Here is a 21,749-nt window from a genome sequence, read left to right on the forward strand (position 1 = left end):
GCGAGCCGGAATTATTTTTTTTCCTTCAGGAGCTACTCCAATTTCGGATGGGGCGATATGTTGGTGACTGACTTTTGGCCCCTTAAGAAGTCATTTTTTTTTTTTTTTTAACATCCAATTGGTGTGCATATGTACGTACAGATTTTTTTGTGTAAAAGAAGGGATAATTCATTTTCCCAATTATTTTTAAGACTATTATTTTATTTTTCCCATTATTTTTTGTTCCTACATTTCTATATGTGTGAATAACTGAATAAGGAAAGGTAATCCAAACCAGGCGCTGAGGGAAGGAAAATTGTTGGCATTTTCAAAATAGTATTTATGTATAAAAAAAGGGGAAAAAAAAAAAAATTTCATAAAACTGAAAATATTATGAAGGTAAAAACTTATAACCCAAAAAATAAATCAATATTTAGGATACTCAATAAACAAATTTACCAAACAAGTCAAAATAAAGTGAAGAAGAAAAAAATTTTCTCTCATATAGATTGCACATGAGTGTAAACAATTTCATGCAATACAAAAAAAAGGACAAAAAAAAAAAAAAAATAGAAAAAGAAGTTCAAAAAAAATAAAAAGTAAAACGAATATTCCAACTTATTATATGTGTATATCACATAATTAAAGAAGGACAAAAAGGGGTATGAAACCAATATTTCTTCTTCCCAAAATAATTTACACTCCAAGCATATATATTTTTCCCTTATCACGACACTATATGTCAAATATATATATGTGTGTGTGTATCCGTTCTTTATAATGAAATGATCTAAATATAACACATTATGAATGAAGGTTTTCATTCATTTCACACTCCTCAAAAGAATGTCTTCATTCTCACAGAGTGAAACTTTTAATTTATATCTTTAACCTTAAACAATAAATCCTAAACTGTGAATCCTGAACCCTGAACCCTAAACCCTGAACCCTAAACCATGAACACTAAACCAAACCCTAAACCCAAAACTGTGAATCCTAAACCTAAAACTGTGAACTCTAAACCTTAAACCCTGAACCATAAAACCCTTGAACACTAAACCATAAACCCGGAAGCTAAACTTGGAACACGTTCCATTGGAACCTGCTCCAAAGGAATACTTTCCATAGGAACCTCTTCCATAAGAACTTCTTCCTTAGGAACCTGTTCTTCTTCCATTAATTCGGATCCCATGAATTCTTGAACCAAAAGTTCCAGAAAATCCTTCTGGTTCAATTGTGTGTCCCCTTTTTGACATTCGTCCAACACTTCAAAATGAATTTCAATAATCGTGCGGCGATTCACGGGACCAGAACGTTTCGTTCTCGTTGGAGCAGAACGAGGTTTTCGTTCCTTCACCAATTTATATTCATGTGAACTATCTTGCTGCACATGATCGAGGACTTGTTCCTGTACCGATGAACCAGGAATATCAGCAGGAGATCTTCTGAAACGTGGTCCTCCTTTACCAAGAGGACCAAAATACTACAAAAAAAAAAAAAAAAAAAAAATGAGAAAATATTTTTGTTAAGATTATGAAAATTTTTTTTTACACATTTACTTTATTTTATTTTTTTTTCCTTTTAACCATTAAAAAAAATTTTCTTTTCCTTTTAACCATTAAAATTTTTTTTTTTTCCTTTTAACAATTAATTTTGTCCATTAAAATTTTTTTTTTTAACCATTAAAAAAATTTTTTTCCCATTAATTTTTTTCTTCTTTTTTATTAATTTTTTTTTTTTTTCCTTTTAACCATTAAAAATTTTTTTTTTCCTTTTAACCATTAAAAAAATTTTTTTGTTTTCTTTTAACCATTAAAAAAAATTTTTTTTTTCCTTTTAACCATTAAAAAATTTTTTGTCCCATTAATTTTTTTTTTTTTTTTTTTTATTAATTTTTTTATTAATTTTTTATCTTACCTTCCAAAGGTAATAAGCCATAGCAGAAAGGCCAATAGAGACAGGAGCCAAAGGAAGAAAAGGGGTAAGGAGATCCGTAAGAAGGATGGGACAGACTGTATTCTCTAAAGTTTTTTCCATATGTTCTTTGTTCGTCGGTTCTGTGAGAAGTTCTTTAGATTTATTTCCTATATCGTCATTGCCAATGAAGCAACCATTATAATCTTCTTTTAATTTGCATTCAAAACAAGAATTAGGAACATTGTTGTCACATGGAGGTGTTGCATTCTCCATAATGTTTTTACTTTGATTGAAAGCGTAATCTATGCCTGAATCTACACTACAATTAGGATGTACCTTATACTTTTTTTGTATTTCAGCCATTTCTTTCAATTGTTTTGCATATTCTTTAAGAAATAAACAACCCATCGTTTGTCCAAACGATGGGCCATTAACAGGGTCCTTCGTCTTATTTTTATATATATGCTGCAATCCTGCAGCAAAAAGTAAACAAGCTGCTTTATTTGTATGTTTTTCTTTATGGCCTAAAGTATTCCATTTGCTATGGTTGTCGCAGTATTTGTCAACGTTCTTCTGCTTTCTAGGGTCGTTCATATCTTTTAAAAGTTCCGCTAATTCTGTCGCGGCGTCATTGTATATGGCACTCTGATCATTAAAGAAGAAAAGAAATAAAGAAAAATATATATGTATATGTATACACATATGTGTATACATATATACATATATAAATATATGTAGACATATGTACACCCATATACACTTACATATATACATATACATACATATACATATATATATACATATGCATATACATCTACATACATATATATACATACATATACATATATATATACATATGCATATACATCTACATACATATATATACATACATATACGTATATGTATACGTATGTATGTATATATACATATACATCTATGTATACGTATATATGTAGTTGTCTAGCGCCCCTTACCCAAGATGGTGTAATCGTTCCACCTGAGGTTGCTTGTCCATTTTTGCTGTTTAGTTTTTTTTTTATTGCGCATTGGACTTGAGTACAGAAAGAAGAGGTCATTTCAGTGATAGTAGTTAAGGTGGTGTTTATTTTGGATTTAATGGTGGAGTTGGATTGGGATTGGTTTTTGTCTTCGTTGTTGAGGAGTTTGGTCATTTGTTCTTTAACTTCGTCCTTCGTCTCTGTGCAATTTTGTCCACTTTGTGTTGATGGTGTTGTATTAATCAAATTTTTATCAACACTTAGTTGGCAATTATTAAAATTTGGTTGTCTTGTGCATTTAAAACAAACATTATTATTATTATTACCACCACCATTACATGGAGGCGAAGACGAAGAATTATTATTATATTTTTCATTCCATTTAGTGAACATTTCTTGTATTTTGTCCTCACCAATGGGACAAACTTTGTCCGACTCATCTCTTAATTGATCAGCGTACATGTTAAGAGCAATACAACCAACTGCTTGATGAAGCAGTTGGTTGTCTTGACCACTAACACCACTACCACCGTTTGGTTGAATATCATCAATGTATTTTAAACCAGCTGTGATATGGTTACAAGCTTTTCTTTCAACACTTTGTGGATTTTCATCCCCAAAATGTTTACATACATCATTAGTGTTGTTCTTTGATGTGTCCTTTCCTTCAGACTCCATGTGTTGGAACATTGATTGCAATGTTTTTTTGACGCCTTCCTCCCCCCAAAAGTCACACTGTAAGAAAAAAAAGGATATATATATATATATATATATATATATATATATATATATATATATATATATATATATATATATATATATATATATATATATATATATATATATATATATATATATATATATATATATATATATATATATATATATATATATATATATATATATATATATATATATATATATATATATATATATATATATATATATATATATATATATGTACATATATATGTACATATGTATATGTATACATACATGCACATATATGTATACATATATATGTATATATGTGTATATGTGTGTATACATGTGTTTATATATGTATATGTATATATGCGTATATATATTTATATAGTAGTACTTACCCAAGTCTTGGTTGCAGTAGCAGGAGTACTACTACTAACACCTCCATTCGTGGTTGTGGGCAGTTTGCTCTTGAACCAATTCGGTGCGGCACATTTAATGTAATCGCATAAGTTTTGCATTTTATTTATTTCCTTCAGGGTGGTATCGGAGGTTTCGGTAATTTTGTCCTTAACTAATGTTAACTTTTCCGTTAGTTCCGTTGGTGCTGTGTTGCCACTTGTGCCAGATGTAGTAATTTTACAGTCGTCATAGTTCTTTTCATTCCAATGGCAAAGAACACAAGGTCCCTTGTCATCGTTGCAACTACCATTAGTAATTAGACCTCTGCTATAAGTTTCGAAAGCCTTCTTTATTCCTGAATCCACTAAACACGTGGCGTCGCCTTTCATTTTCTTTGCATAAGCGTGAAGTAATAAACAACCCACTGTTTGTTTCAACAGTGGGTTCTTATCCAGGATTTTCTCGTTGACTCCCGACGGCGTCGACGACGCCGCCGCCGTCGCCGTCGGAGTATACAGTGCTTTTAGACCGGCATGCAAATAATTGCATGCCTTCTTTTCAGGTTTCGTGGCAGGTCTGCCATTGGCATTGGCACCACTGCCATTATCCATTGTATTACATTCAGGTACGCTTCCGTTTTTGCCTTTATTTGTCATTTCTTTGGACAATGTGCTCCATAAGTCGGCAACTTCGCCACCTTCCTTCCAAAATTTTTCCTGTAAGTGAAGTAATATATATATATATATATATGCATATGCATAAATGCATATGCATATATACATATACATTCGTATATGTATAAGTATATATTCTTTTTCTTTTTTTTTCTTTCTTTTTCCATCCTGTTTTCTGCCATCCGGTTAGTGTGTAGTATCCGGTTTCGGTCGGCGAGGAGTCTTTCCTTTCCCCCCCCTAAAGCAGCTAAAGCTAACCCCTGAACCTTACTCCTGAACCCTGAAACCCTTAATCTTATACCCCTAAAACCTTACTCCTAAACCCTAAAACCCTTAATCTTATACCCTGAAACCTTATTCGAACACCCCTAAAACCTTATTCAAACACCCTTACCACCTTATTCTAACACCCTTACCACCTTATTCGGACACCCCTAAGACCTTATTCTGACACCCCTAAAACCCTATTCTGACACCCCTAAGACCCTATTCTGACACCCCTAAGACCCTATTCTGACACCCCTAAGACCCTATTCTGGCACCCCTAAGACCCTATTCTGACACCCCTAAGACCCTATTCTGACACCTCTAAGACCCTATTCTGACACCTTTACCACCTTATTCTAACACCCTTACCACCTTATACTAACACCCTTACCACCTTATTCGGACACCCCTAAGACCCTATTCTGACACCCCTAACACCCTATTCTGACACCCCTACAACCTTATTCTAATACCCCTAAGACCCTATTCTGACACCCTTACAACCTTTATTCTAAAACCCTTACCACCTTATTCTAACACCAATACAACCATATTCCAACACCCCTACAATCTTCATCCTGTACCCCTACAACCTTATTCTATCACCCTTACCACCTTATTCTGACACCCTTACCACCTTATTCCAGTACCCCTAAAACCATATTCTAATAACCCTACAACCTTATTCGAACACCCTTAACACCTTATTCGAACACCCTTAACACCTTATTCTAACACCCTTACAACCTCACCTCTAAACCCGGAATCCGCCTCCTCGCCCCTTTTTCCTTTCGTCTTTTCTTTTCTTTTTTTTCTTTTTCTTTTTCTTTTTTTTTTTCTTTTTCTTTTTCTTTTATTGCATTTATATTATACTTACCGCATTGTTGGATGCCTGAACTCGAGGAGCTAGACATTGTAAACGGAGACATAAAGAAGAAGACGCATTTCCACGTGTTTTAGTTATGTCCATGAGTGCGACCTCGACTTCGTTTTTCTTCTCTCCTGTGAGTAATGATTCCAATGTAGGCTTCACTTTGTCAGTGGCATTGTTGCCAATGGGGCATTCGTCATATTTGTGAAATTCGTCCAAATTGCAGTCAATACAAGGTTGCTTTGTGCATTTTACTTTAATTTGTTTCCATGCTGCAGTAGCGACCTTTATGCCGGGTTCAATGTAACAAATGGGGCTTTGTTCTTTCATTTTTTGTACGATGGCTTTTAACATTAAACAAGAAACGAATTGTTTAAACTCTTGGTTATCATAGGGGGTTTTTTGTTCGTCCTTTCCTGACTCGCTGTATTCCACCTTAATAGTCGAAATATGTTGCAGCCCTGCTGCAACAAGCTTGCAAGCAGTTATATTGGCTTCGCCTGCGGCGTCGCCAACTTTCCATGTTTCGCCAGTGCTGTCTTTGTCACAGTGGGTGGCAACGTCACCCTGCTTTGTCTTCATGTCTGTCAGCAGTGCTTCTAACTCCTTTCCAAAGTCATCCTTCATGTTTTCCTAAACATAAAGCGGGATATATATACATATATATACATATACACATGGACATATATACATAGGTACATACATATATACATATAAGTATACACATGCGTATACACATACGTATACATATATGTATATACATATATATATATGTTACATATATATATACATATGTATATATAAGCATATATGTTGTAGATGTTATTGATGTTATGGATGTTATGGATGTTATGGATGTTGTTATGGATGTTGTTATGGATGTTGTTATGGATGTTGTTATGGATGTTGTTATGGATGTTGTTATGGATGTTGTTATGGATGTTGTTATGGATGTTGTTATGGATGTTATTATTGTTTCCATTCCCCCATCAGCACAGCACACTAAACCATGACCATGACCACGACAACACATTCCTTACCCAGGTAACGTTTCCGGCTGAGGTTCCATTCTTCCTTTTGTCCCATTTCTTTGCTACACACTGAAGTTCTTTACAGAAATCCCCGTTCTTTTCCCCAGTACACGGTTTACCTATAGACAAACACATAGACACATACATACATATACATACATATACATACATATATATACATATACATATATACATAAATGCATATATACATATATACACATATATTTATATACATATATATATATATATATATATATATATATATATATATATAATGTTATTGTTTTTATTTTTGTTGTTGCATTTTTGTTGTTGTATTTTTGTTGTTGTATTTTTGTTTTGTAAATGTATGGGGGCAAATATATTTGTTATTGGGGGGGGGACTAGAATTGTGGTCTACTTACATATGGTCTTCTCCAGAGGTTGCTTCTTGAGTGTATTATCTCCTTCTAGCATGGGTTCTACTTTTCCTTTTACTTTGTCCTTGTTACCGTTCTCGCCAATTTCGCAATTGGCGAGACCGTTAAACCTATCACACGTGAAACATTTATCATCATCTTTCTTGCACGCATCAATTCCACCCCTAATATCACTATTCTTCTCAAATGCTTTATCTACAGCGTTCTTTACTTTCTTCTCATCCTTACATGGAAGTGATTCTAATTTATCAGCAAAAGCATTTAATAAAACACAACGCATGGTACGTTTAAATAATTGATCCTCTAAAGCCTTCTTTGTGATCTTTCCGCCAGTGCTTTTAACTGCCTGAATTTCATAAATACCCTTTAAACCTGCAGCAATGAGCTTGCATACTTCCTTCTCTTCTCCACTGAATGTTCTGCAGTGCGTTTCTACATTGCCCTTTTTATCTTGTATATTCTTAGAGAGTTCCTTTAATTCCTTCTTTACACCGTTATCGTCTTCCCATAAGTTCTTCTACATGTAGGAAAGTATATATATACATATATACATATGTACACATATACATATGCATATGTATATAAATATGTATACGTATATACATACTTACATATATAAATATACATATATATATATGTATGATTATATGTGTAATAGTTATTTCCTTTCCCAAGTACGTGTTGTCCCACTTACTCCATTTTGTGCACTCCCGTTTTCTACCCATCTCTTAGCTACACATTCTGCACGCTTACATAATTCCTTCTCATCTATACATGGTAAACCTATAAGAAGAAAGAACAATATGCAAAAGATGAGTAATATGATGATGATGATGGTTGTCTATGTAGTTCGTGATGTGATGTTGTCTTCTTTCCCCCCATGAACACAGAGTCCTATAGTAAATGTTGGTAGATTGGTTCTGTAGTATCCGGTTTCCTTGCCATCCGGTTGTTGTGTCGTATCCGGTCTTTGTCTTCGAGGAGTTTTACCTACCCCTCCCGGGAGGGATGCTGGGATGCTTCCATGCCATCCGGTTACAACCATCCTGTCCCCACCATCCGGTCCATACCGTCCGGTTACTACCGTCCGGTTACTATCATCCTGTTCCCACCATCCGGTCTATACCGTCCGGTCACTACCATCCGGTTACTACCATCCGGTTCATACCATCAGGTTGGTGTATAGTATCCGGTTTTTGTCTGCGAGGAGTTTTACCCCTCCCCCCCTAAAGCAGCTAATGCTAACCCCTAAAACCTTATTCTAACACCCTTAAAACCTTCCACCTGAACCCGGAATCTGACTTCTAACACCCTTAAAACCTTCCACCTAAACCCGGAATCTGACTTCTAACACCCTTAAAACCTCCTTCCTAAACCCGGAATCGGACTACGAACACCCCTACAACCTCCTTCCTAAACCCGGAATCGAACTACGAACACCCCTACAACCTTATTCCAATGTCCTCACAATCTTCATCCTAAACCAGGAATCTGACTTCTAACACCCTGACACCTTTGTCCTAAACCCGGAATCTGAATTTCTGAACGCGCAATATGACTTCCAGCACCACCCAAAACCTTCTTATCACCTTCATCCTCCTCATCATACTCTTCCCTCCCGCCCTTTAATTTTATTCTTTTTTTTTTTTTTTTTTTTTTTTTTTTTTTTTTTTTTTTTTTTTTTTTTTTTTTTTTTTTTTTTTTTTTTTTTTTTTTTTTTTGATTGGGGGGGGGGGGTTGGTTGGTTGGTTATTGTGATTGGGGTGTCTACTTACATATTTTGTCCAAAGATTCCGTCAGTCCTGTCTTATCCTGTTCGTCCTCAAACATTGTCTGCAATTTGCTATTTACATTTTCACCTGTGGTGCCCTGGCCATTTGTGTTAATTTCGCAATTATCAAAACTTTGGTCCTGTGTACACTCAAAACAGTCACCACCCTAAACCCGGAATCTCACTTCTAACACCCATACAGTATTACTCCTATACCCGGACACCCCATTCTAACACCCATACAACATTATTCTAACACCCATACAACATTATTCTAAAATCCATACAACATTATTCTAACACCCCTACAACTTTATTCTGACACCCATACAACCTTCATTCCCAAACCCGGAATCTGACTCCTAAACCCGGAATCTGACTCCTAAACCCGGAATCTGACTCCTGAACCCGGAATCTGACTCCTAAACCCGGAATCTGACTCCTAAACCCGGAATCTGACTCCTGAACCCGGAATCTGACTCCTGAACCCGGAATCTGCCTCCTGAACGCGGAATCTGATTCCTGAACCCGGAATCTAATTCCCTGCATCCCACAACCTTATTCGGACACCCCTACAACCTTCCTCCTGAACCCGGTATCTCAGTTCTTACACCCTGAAACCTCCGTCCTAAACCCGGAATCTAAGTACTTACACCCTGACAACCTTACTCCTATACCCGGAATCTAAGTCCTAACACCCTCACACCTTCCTCCTAAACCCGGTATCTAAGTTCTAACACCCCTATAACCTTAATTTTTTTTTTTTTTTTTTTTTTTTTTTTTTTTTTTTTTTTTTTTTTTTTTTTTTTTTTTTTTTTTTTTTGGTTGGGGGGTTTGGTTGGTTATTGTGATTGTGGTGTCTACTTACATATTTTGTCTAAAGATTCCTTCAGTCCAGTTGCTTCGTCGTTAAGCATTCCTTCCAATTTGCTATTTACATTTTCACCTGTGGTGCCCTGGCCATTTGTGTTAATTTCGCAATTATCAAAACTTCGGTCCTGTGTACACTCAAAACAGTCACCACCCTATACCCGGAATCTCACTTCTAACACCCATACAGTATTACTCCTATACCCGGACACCCCATTCTAACACCCATACAACATTATTCTAACACCCATACAACATTATTCCTATACCCCGGAACCTTTATTCCTAAATCCGGAATCTGAATTCTGGCACCCTACAACCTTCTTCCTAAGCCCAGAATCTGACTTCTAACATCCCAGCAACCTTATTCTAATTCCCTCGAACCTTCTCCTGTACTCTACAACCTTACTCCTATACCCGGAATCTGAATTCTGACACCCTAACGACCTTCATCCTAAACCCGGAATCTAATTCCTTACACCCCCCACCTTATTTATTTATTTTTTTTTTCTTTTTCTTTTTCCTTTTTTTTTTCTTTTTTTTTTTTTTTTTTTTTTTTTTTTTTTTTTTTTTTTTTTTTTTTTTTTTTTTTTTTTTTTTTATACTTTTCTTTTTTTGCTGTGTTTGGGGGGTTTGGTTGGGGGTCGGTTGGTTATTGTGATTGGGGTGTCTACTTACATATTTTGTCCAAAGATTCCTTCAGTCCTGTCTTATCGTCGTCGTCCTCAAACATTTCTTTCAATTTTTTATTTACATCCTCAGTGGTGTTTTGTCCATTTGTGTTAATTTCGCAATTATCAAAACTTCGGTCCTGTGTACACTCAAAACAGTCACCACCCTAAACCCGGAATCTCACTTCTAACACCCATACAGTATTACTCCTATACCCGGACACCCCATTCTAACACCCATACAACATTATTCTAACACCCCAACAACATTATTCTAACACCCATACAACATTATTCTAACACCCCTACAACTTTATTCTGACACCCTTACCACCTTATTCTAACACCCTTACCACCTTATTCCGACACCCCTAAGACCCTATTCTGACACCCCTAAGACCCTATTCTGACACCCCTAAGACCTTATTCTGGCACCCCTAAGACCCTATTCTGACACCCCTAAGACCCTATTCTAACACCCTTACCACCTTATTCCGACACCCCTAAGACCCTATTCTGACACCCCTAAGACCCTATTCTGACACCCCTAAGACCCTATTCTGACACCCCTAAGACCCTATTCTGACACCCCTAAGACCCTATTCTGACACCCCTACAACCTTATTCTAACACCCTTACCACCTTACTCTAATACCCGTAGAACGTTATTCTAACACCCTTACCACCTTATTCTAACACCCTTACCACCTTATTCTGACAACCGTACAACCCTATTCGGACACCCCTACAACATTATTCCTATATCCTACAGCCTTACTCCTAAATCCGGAATCTGACATCTAGCACCCCCCCAAACCTCCTCATCATAATCTGCCCCCCCCCCCCCCCCCCCCCTTTTATTTTTTTTTTTTTTTTTTTTTTGATTGGGGGGTGGGGGTTCGGTTGGTTGTTGAGATTGGGGTGTCTACTTACATATTTTGTCCAAAGATTCCTTCAGTCCTGTCTTATCGTCCTCGTCCACAAGAAATTTCGTCAATTTGTTCTTTACATCTTCAGTGCCAACCGAGCAATCATCAAAACTTTCCTCGTTGCATACAGAACAAGCAGGATTGTTAGGATCGGTACATGGAGATGTTCCACTACCCATAATGGTTTTACTGTGCTGGAAGGCCTGCGTTATACCCTGATCTATGTCACAGCTCCCTGTCCCGTTCTTCTTCTTTGCTGCTGCATCAGTCTTTATTTTTTTGGCGTAAGCATTTAGTGCTGCGCACATCATAGTTCGTTCAAAGAACTTTTCTTTACCATTTGCATTTTGTCCCATGTGCTGTAATCCTCTCGCAAAGAGGAGACATACTTCTTTTTTCTTGTAGTCGAGACCACCGCAGTGGTTGTCTAAAGTTTTGTCTCCATTGTTAGACATGGTCTGACCGAGCTTGGTAATTTCCTTTTGGACTTCTTCCCACACTTCCTTCTATAATTAAAGAATATATATATATATATATATATGCATATGCATAAATGCATATGCATATATACACATATGTATATACATACATACACATATACGTATGTATACATATACCCATACATATGCATATACATATATATGTGTACACATATGCATGTATATATATGTACATATATAGGTGTCCATGTGTAATGTTCATTTCCTTACCCAGTCTACAGTTCCGCCGTTCGGCTTCCCGCCATTTTTTTTGTCGTTCCACCAGCGAGCTGTTGCACATTTTACACGTTCGCATAACTTATTTTTACTGTTCATATCATTCACGGTTTTTTCTATTTCAGTGTCCACCGTTTGGGGGTTGTCTTTGAGCAATAATTCCACTTTTTCCTTTACTTCCTCTTTTGTGCCGCTGCCATTGGGAATGGTGCAACTTTTAAGCTCGTCAGTATTGTCCCATTTACATTCAAAACAAGTACTATTACCCTTATTATCTTTGCATTGAGATGTTCCATTATCCATAATGCTTCTACTATTACTAAAAGCTTTACTTAAACCATCGTCTATGCTACAATACCCTCCTTCTTTTGCTTTTTCTTTTAATTTTTTAGCATATTCTCTTAAAAGAACACATTTTATAATTTGTTCAGAATATTCCTTAGTGCTACCATTTGCACTTTGGTACATTTTATTCAACAATTTTGCCATGTGGTTGCATGCTGCTTTATTTGCACTATCCAGGTTCTGTTTGTCGCAATCGGCACCTGGGGTGCCACCATTACTAGTAGTAGTCGCCCCATTAAACAGATTTTCCACTTTCCCCTTGACATAGATGTCCCAAAAATTCTGCTGCATAGGAAATGGTAGGTATATACATACATATATGTATATATGTACATATACATACATATACATATGTACATACATATATACATATATGCATGTCTATATATATATACATATACATATATGTACTTATATGTGTATATATATGTACACCCTCCTTGCCCCCCCTTTACCGTGTTGCTGCTTACCTGCTGTTGTCCCGTGTTATTCAATTTCCAATAATCTTTTGCACATTCCAAGCGCTGGCAAAGTGTCTTACCCTCTTGCTTCATGCATACTTCAGCTGCGAAAAGAGGAACGGAAGAAAAGATTAATAGGACATGTAAAGTACCATGTGTATACATACGTTGTGTGTATGTATGTTGTATGTTGTATGTTGTATGTTGTATGTTGTATGTTGTATGTTGTTATGTTGTTATGTTGTATGTTGTATGTTGTATGTTGTATGTTGTATGTTGTATGTATTTATGTAGATTAAGTAAATGTATGTCATTCACAATCGATGAAAAATTTTTTCTCTTTCTTTCCGTCTAGTTTGTTCTAAATTTGTGGTTCATATGCCATCCGGTCCCAACCATCCAGTCTCCACCATCCGATTAATACCATCCGGTCACTACCATCCAGTCTCCACCATCCAGTATCCCACCATCCAGTATCCCACCATCCAGTTCCCACCATCCGGTTACTAGCATCCGGTTCCTACCATCCAGTCTCCACCATCCGGATCCTACCATCCAGTTCCTACCATCTGGTTACTACCATACGGTTTCTGCCATCCGTCTACTGTGTAGTATCCGGTCTTTGTCTTCGAGGAGTTTTTCCTACCCCCCTCCGGGGAGGGATGCTGGGATGCTTCCCTGCCATCCGGTACCTACCATCCAGTCTCCACCATCCAGTCTCCACCATCCAGTCACCACCATGCAGTTCATACCATCCGGTTACTATCATCCGGTCCGTACCATCCCCTTCCCACCACCCAGTTCATACCATCCTGTTCCCACCATCCACTTCCCACCATCCGCTTCATACCATCCAGTCCATACCATCCGTTTATAGCATCCGGTTGTTCTGTCGTATGCAGTTCCTGTCTGCGAGGAGTTTTTCCTTCTCCCCCCCCCTTAAACACTCATTCCTTCCCCCCCCTAAAATTTCTTTCCCTTCATTCCTTACCTCTAACACACCTTCCTTATCACCCCCCTAAGCGGACCATTCCTTTCCCTCCCCTCAGGGTGGTTATGTACCAGGCCACATTGTTGTTCTAATAACCTAGGAAAGAAACATTCCTTTACCCTGAACCTTCTTTCTTCTTCCCTTTAAACCTTCTTTCCTTCTCCCTCCCCCCACTAAAAACTTCTTCCATACCCCCCCCCTGAACACTTTTTCCTTTCACCCCATCCTAAACACTCTTTTCTTCACCCCCTCTTAAACACCCTTTTCGTCCACCCCCCTTAAGGTGCTTAAGTACCAGGCCACATTGCTGTTCTAATAACCTAGGAAAGAACCTTCCTTTTCCCCCCACCCTAAAACACTCTTCCCTGCCCCCCCCCATTCTAAGCAGTCTTTCTTTCCCCCCCCTAAGTAGTCTTTCCTTACCCCTAAGTAGTCTTTCCTTCCCCCCCCCTAAAACACTCTTTCCTTCCTTCCCCCCCTAAACACTCTTTCCTTTCACCCCCCCCTAAGTAGTCTTTCTATACCCCTAAGTAGTCTTTCTATACCCCTAAGTAGTCTTCCTTTCCCCCTAAATAGTCTTCCTTTCCCCCTAAACAGTCTTCCTTTCCCCTCCCTAAACAATCTTTCCTTCCTCCCCGCCCCCTGAACAACCCTTCCCTTCTTCCTAAACCTCCATTTCTTCCCCCACCCTTGAACACTCTTTACTTATCCCCCCCCAAAGAACCTTCCTTCCTCCCCCAAACAACCTTTCCTTCCCCCTAAACCTACTTTCTCCTTCCCCCTAAAACACTCTTTCCTTCAACCCCCCCCTCCCTCAGCACTCATTCCTTACCCCCACGCCCTAAGCACTCTTTCCTTATCCCCACCCCCTAAGTAGTCTTTCCTTACCCCTAGGTAGTCTTTCTATACCCCTAAGTAGTCTTTCCTAACCCCTAAGTAGTCTTTCCTAACCCCACCCTAAACACTCTTTCCTTGCCCCCCCCTAAGTAGTCTTTCCTTCCTCCCCACCCTAAACACTCTTTCCTTCCCCCCCCCTAAGTAGTCTTCCTTCCCTACCCCCCTAAAGCACTCTTTCCTTATCCCCCCCTAAGTAGTCTTCCTTTCCTACCCCCCCTAAAGCACTCTTTCCTTATCCCCTTCCCCCTTAGCAACCTTCTTTCCTTTCCCCCCCCTAAACACTCTTTCCTTCAATCCCCCCCTAAACAGCCTTCTTTCCTTCACCCCCCCCCTAAACACTCTTTCCTTCACCCCCCCCCTAAGTAGTCTTTCCTTACCCCTAAGTAGTCTTTCCTTCCCCCTAAACCTTCCTTCCTTACCCCTAAGTAGTCTTTCCTTCCCCCTAAGTAGTCGTTCTATACCCCTAAGTAGTCTTTCCTTACCCCTAAGTACTCCTTCCTTATCCCCCCCTAAGTACTCTTTCTATACCCCTAAGTAGTCTTTGGTTACCCCTAAGTAGTCTTTCCTTACCCCTAAACAGTCTTTCCTTACCCCTAAGTAGTCTTTCCTTACCCCTAAGTAGTCTTTCCTTACCCCCCTAAGTAGTCTTTCCTTACCCCTAAGTAGTCTTTCCTTACCCCCTAAGTAGTCTTTCCTTACCCCTAAGCAGTCTTTCTATACCCCTAAATAGTCTTTCCTTACACCCTAAACACTCCTTCCTTACCCCCTAAATACTCTTCCCTTACCCCCACAAATAAACACTCTTTCCTATTCCTTCCCCTTCCTCTTTCCTTCCCCTTCCTTCCTTTCCCCTTCCACCTCCTTCCCCTTCCTTCATTCCTTCCCCCTTTACTTTCCCTTTCCCTTTCCTTCTTTCCCTTTCAACTTTCCTTCTTTCCCCTTCTTTCCTTTCCTTCTTATTCTCTTTCCTTCATTCCTTTTCCTTCACTCCCTTTTCCTTCACTCCCTTTCCCTTCACTCCCTTTCCCTTCACTCCCTTTCCCTTCACTCCCTTTCCCTTTCCCTTTCCCTTTCCCTTTCCCTTTCCCTTTCCCTTTCCCTTTCCCTTTCCCTTTCCCTTTCCCTTTCCCTTTCCCTTTCCCTTTCCCTTTCCCTTTCCCTTTCCTTTCCCCTTTCCCCTTCTCCTTTCCCTTTCCCTTTCCTCCTTAATCCTTCCCTTCTTAATCCTTCCCTTTACTTCTCTTTCTATTCCTTTTCCTTTCCCTTTCCCTTTCCCTTTCCCTTTCCTTCTTCCCCTTACTTCCTTCCCTTTCCTTCCCTTTTCCTTCCACTTCCTTCCCCTTTTCCTTCTTTCCTTCCCCCTTTCCTTCTTTCCTTCCCCCTTCTTTCATTCCTTCCCTCCTCTTTCATTCCTTCCCTATTCCTTCTTATTCCCTTTCCTTTTCTTTTCATTCATCCTTCTTCTCTTCCTATTCCCTTTCCTTCCCTGTCCCCTTTCCTTCCCTGTCCCCTTTCCTTCCCTGTCCCCTTTCCTTCCCTGTCCCCTTTCCTTCCCTGTCCCCTTTCCTTCCCTGTCCCCTTTCCTTCCCTTTCCTTCTCTTTTCCCTTTCCCTTTCCTTCCCTTTCCTTCCTTTTCTTCTCTTCCCTTCCTTTTCCTTCTTATTCCTTCTTCTTTCCTTCTTGTTCCCTTTCCTTTTTTTTCCTCTTAATTCCCTTCCTTCATTCCCTTTCCTTTTCCCTTTCCTTTCCCCTTCTCCTTCTTTCCTTCTGTCCTTCTTTACTTCCCCCTTTCCTTCCCCTTCTTTCCTTCCCCTTCTTTCCTTCCCCTTCTTTCCTTCCCTTCCTAATCCTTTCCCTTTTCCTTTCCCTTCCTCCTTTCCTTCTTTCTATTCCTTCCCCTTCCTTCCACCTCCTTCCCCCTTTCCTTCCTCTTTCATTCCCTGCTCATTCTTTTCCTTCTCCTTATTCTTCTTCCTCCTTTCCTTCCCCTTCTTTCCTTCTCCATCCCTTCCTTTTCCTTCTGTTCCTTTCCTTAAACAGACCATTCCCCTTCCTCTTTCCTTCCTCCTCTTTCTGTTCCTTCCCGTTCCTCTTCCTTCTCATTCCTATTCCTTTCTCTTTCCGATTCCTTTCCCTTTCCCTTTCCCTTTCCTTTCCTTTCCTTCCACCTTTCCATTAATAATGTAATATATTAATATATTCATGGTGCATTAAGAGTGTAATAATGCTGTAATACTTACCTTTAGTTTCCTTCGAAATCGTCTCTAAGGTCTGCATTAGTGTCGGCAGTTTTGAAGTGTCCACTTCACCCGTACTGCCCTCGACTAATACTGATAGTACTGAATTCAGTTGGTCTTTCTCCACGGTGTAACTGTCGTCAGTTAATATTTCACCTAAAGTCGGTTTTCCATCAGTATCGGCCCCACTGCTCATGTTATCATCGCCCACTGTAAGAAATGACATCATATGTTTCGCATTATTCCTTCTCAGTTCCCGCAAATGCTGCTCCTCCTTCTGCTTCCCCTTCCCCCCACAGACATTTGGCCAGTACCTCCACACGTACCCCACCCTCAGGGCTCCACCTGTCTGGTCCCTGCTCTTCTTCCTTTCTTCCTTCGCCCTATCCCCTTCGGCCCACAGTTTGATTGTATTGCCTATAATAGATTTACCAATGAATAGTTGTTCCTTCGTAATTCCTTGGCATTTATTCAATTGGTCCTCAGCGCTCTGCCCATTCTGCGTGGGATACCCCCTTAATTTATTGTTCATTGTGGTCGATATTTCCCCTATAATGCCATCCAATTTACAATGATCGCCGTACAATTCGTTCAGAGCGACGGATCCAACAATACAGCGGGGATAAGCTTGAGCATCCGTGAGTTGCTTAATTTGTGCTGTCTCATCTTTACCACCTCTACCCTTATCCTCTCTCTTTGTTTCAACACCACTCATGAAATATTTTATTTCGACTATTCCTTTACATAAATTCTTCAGATAAGCCTCCTTCTGATCAGTCCACACACCCTCCACGAGGCTCCCCACGCTCGCACACAGACTAGATATTTCCGTGGACCCCGGCTGCTCTAAGGAAGTCTTCAATTCTTCCCATTCATCCTCTAAACTCTTCTTCAATTTCGTCTATGGGAGTGATGACATATATACATATATATATATACATATATATACATGTACACATCTACATATATATGCATATATACATATATACGTACATGTATGTATTCACTTACGGTAATTTCTCCTGCCGCCGTCCCGGGATCCAAACTCCCCGAAGCTGCCACACTGGCATACGCCTGCAGCCATGCCCTGAAAAGATCATTGCCCCCCGCTCCTGACATGATTGTTGTATGTCTTCGTCGTCAAAACTATATATACATATATATAATATAGAACTAAAAAATATATATATACTATATATAATATATACAATTAAGAATTAAAAAAAAAAACCATTACATATATATTCTTTCCTTCTCCTCTTCTCCTTCACTCCTCCAGCACCCCACGCCCACACTTTTTTTTTTTTTTTTTTTTTTTGCTACAAAATATTCCTCTATATATATCCTTTCAATTCGACATACATACATACATATATATATATATATACGTATATGTATATGTATATGTATATATATATATTTTTTCTCTTCCTTTTCTTTTCTTCTTTACTCTTGAACTACTTCTTTTTGGAAACGACTTTCTTCTGGAAACTACTTCTTTTGAAACTACTCCTTCAAACTACTACTACTACTTCCTTTTTTTTTTTTTTTTTTTTCTTTCTCCTTTCAGTTACAGGTTACTGGTTATAGGTTACCCCGTTACCTTGTTACCTCGTTACAGGTTACCAACTGTTACCGGTTACTTCCTGTTACCGGTTACTTCCTGTTACCGGTTAACAACTGTTACCGGTTACTTCCTGTTACCGGTTAACAACTGTTACCGGTTACCTCGTTACCGGTTACCTCGTTACCGGTTACCTCGTTACCGGTTACCTCGTTACCGGTTACCTCGTTACCGGTTACCAACTGTTACCGGTTACCAACTGTTACCGGTTACTTCCTGTTACCGGTTACTTCCTGCTACCGGTTACTTCCTGTTACCGGTTACTTCCTGTTACCGGTTACTTCCTGTTACCGGTTACTTCCTGTTACCGGTTACTTCCTGTTACCGATTACCTCGTTATCGCTTACTTCCTGTTACCGATTACCTCGTTATCGCTTACTTCCTGTTACCGATTACCTCGTTATCGCTTACTTCCTGTTACCGATTACCTCGTTATCGCTTACTTCCTGTTACCGATTACCTCGTTATCGCTTACTTCCTGTTACCGATTACCTCGTTACCTTGTTACCGGTTACTTCCTGTTACCGGTTACTTCCTGTTACCGGTTACTTCCTGTTACCGGTTTACCTGTTACCGGTTACTTCCTGTTATCGGTTTACTTTTTACCGGTTACCTCGTTACCGGTTACTTCCTGTTACCGGTTACCTTGTTACCTCGTTACCGGTTACCTTGTTACCTCGTTACCGGTTACTTCCTGTTACCGGTTACCGGTTACCTTGTTACCTCGTTACCGGTTTACCTCGTTCCTAGTTCACCTGTTACCGGTTACCTCGTTACCGGTTTACCTGTCCCCCTCTCGAGCGCCAAAACACTAAATATCTTCTTTTTCCTTCCACGTTTAACCGTCCTTCTTTTCTTTTTTTTTTCCTTGTTTCTTCTTCTTCTTCTTCTTCTTCTTCTTCTTCTTCTCTTTTTTTCTTTTTCTTTTCTTTTCTTTTCTTTTCTTTTCTTTTCTTTTCTTTTCTTTTCTTTTCTTTTCTTTTCTTTTCTTTTCTTTTCTTTTCTTTTCTTTTCTTTTCTTTTCTATTCCGTTCCTTTCTTCTTTTTCTTTTCTATTCCGTTCCTTTCTTCTTCTTTTCTTTATTTCGTTCGTTCCTCCTCTATTTCGTTCCTTTCTTTTCTTTTCTCTATTCCGTTCCTCCTCTACTTCGTTCTTCCGTGTTCTATTCCGTTCCTTTCTTTTCTTTTCTTTATTTCGTTCCTTTCTTTTCTTTTCTTCCAGCTTTTTCTTTTTTCTTTTTTTTCTTCCAGGCAGCTTCTTAATAAAAGGAAAGAAAAGAAGGAAGAAAGAAGGTTTGAAAAGAAGAAAAAGAAGGTTAAAAGGGATGAAAAAGAAGGTTTCCTAAGGAAATGAAAAGAAGGTTTTCAAAGGGGGAAGAAAAAGAAGTTTCTTTCCTAGGTTATTAGAATAACAATATGGCCTGGTACTTAACCACCTTAAGGGAGGGAAGGGAAGAAGAAGTTGAAAATTTTTTTTTTTTTTTTATTTTTTTTCCCTTGAGGAAAAGGAAAAGAAGGAAGGTTCTTTCCTATATTATTGGAACAATAATATATGACCTGTTATTTTAGCTTCCCTAGGGGGAGAAGGAAGTTGAAAATTTTTGTTTTAGAGAGGGAAGGAAGGAATGTTTTGTTTTAGGGAGGGAAGAAGGAAGTTGAAGATTTTTGCTTTAGGGAGGGGGGAGTAGGAATGTTTCAGGAGGGAAAAGGAAAAAGAAGGTTTCTTAAAAGGGGGCAAGGAAAGAGGAATGTTCTTTTCCCTCGTTTTCTTTAGAACAATAATATGGCCTGGTATATAACCACCTTAAGGGGGGGTTAAGGGAAGGAAAGAAGTTAAAAATTTTTTTTTTTTAATTATTTCCTTTGAGGAAAGGAAGAAGGAATGTTTTCTAAGGGGGGAAAAGAATGAAAGAAGGCAATTTTAAGGGAGGGGAAAGAAGAAAGAAAAGTTTAAGGAAGGAAAAAAGGAAAAAGGTTTTAAAGAGGGAAAAGAAAGAAGGTTTAAGGGAGAAAAGAAGGAAGGTTTTGAAAGGGAGAAAAGAAGGAAGGTTCAAAGAGGGAAAGAAAAGAAGAAGGAAGACTTAAGGGAGGAAAAATGAGTGAAGATTTAAAGGGAGAAATGAACGAAGTTTTCTCAAAGGAAGTAAAAAGAAGAAGGAAGCTTTTAAGAGGGAAAGCGAAGAGAAAGGAAGATTGAATGTAAAAAGAAAGAAGGTTTTCAAAGGGGAAAAAGAAGAAAGGTTTATTAAGGTGGAAAAGGAAGGTTTAAAGGGAAGGAGAGAAGGCTTAGGGGGAAGGAAGGAAAGAAGGTTCAGGGAGGTCAGGAAAGAAGGTCTAATAAGGAAATGAAAGAACGTTTTAGGAGGAAGGAAAGAAGGTTTAAAGGGAGAAGGAATGGAGGAAAGGGGAAAGGGGAAGGAAGGTTGAGGGGGAAGGAAAAGAAGGAAAGTTTAGAGGGGGAAGAAAAAGAAGATTTATAGGTCGAAAGGGAAGAAAAAGAAGGTTTCTTGAAGGAGGACGAAAAAGAAGGTTTCTTGAAGGGGGGAAGAAGGAGGAAGATTTTAAGGGGGAGAAGAAAAAGAAGATTTTGAGGGGGGGAAGAGAAAGAAGGTTTCTTAAGGGAGGAAAAAGAAGAAAGAAGATTTAAAGGGTGAAGAAAAAGAAGGTTTTCAAATGGTGAAGAAAAAGAAGATTTAAAAGGGTAAGAAAGAGAAGGTTTAAAGGGAAGAAAAAAAAAAAAAAAGGAAGAGAGTATAACAGGAGGGAGTAAAGAAAAAGATTACATAAAGGGCAGGGGGTGAAAATAAAGAAGGAGAAAAAGTATAGAAGTTATTACTCTTCTTTCTAAACAAAAAAGAAAAGGAAAGAGAAGGAAAAACAAGAAAGTACAGAAAAAAAAAGTACTTCGTTCACATTCGATGCGCCATTCTGTTTATACTCTTCCGTGTGAAAAGGTGAAAACTGCCAAAGACAA

At 38.6% G+C, this 21,749-nt stretch overlaps 1 protein-coding gene across 1 annotated transcript; it reads right to left on the reverse strand.

Annotated features, from left to right (window-relative positions):
- Positions 1–1,033: 1,033 nt before the first annotated feature.
- On the reverse strand, positions 1,034–18,270 carry PKNH_0418900 (SICAvar, type I; the record flags this gene model as incomplete). Its single annotated transcript, XM_039113874.1, has 13 exons — positions 1,034–1,462; positions 1,897–2,541; positions 2,871–3,629; positions 4,001–4,717; positions 5,820–6,446; positions 6,854–6,963; positions 7,249–7,780; positions 7,958–8,046; positions 11,509–12,010; positions 12,215–12,850; positions 13,036–13,130; positions 17,155–18,052; positions 18,163–18,270. The coding sequence occupies 13 exons, from the start codon at positions 18,268–18,270 to the stop codon at positions 1,034–1,036; spliced, it is 6,147 nt and encodes a 2,048-aa protein (XP_038969486.1).
- Between the last annotated feature and the right edge of the window lie 3,479 nt (positions 18,271–21,749).

The sequence above is a fragment of the Plasmodium knowlesi genome (genome assembly GCF_000006355.2).
Source record: "Plasmodium knowlesi strain H genome assembly, chromosome: 4".
Taxonomy (NCBI): Eukaryota; Apicomplexa; class Aconoidasida; order Haemosporida; family Plasmodiidae; genus Plasmodium; species Plasmodium knowlesi.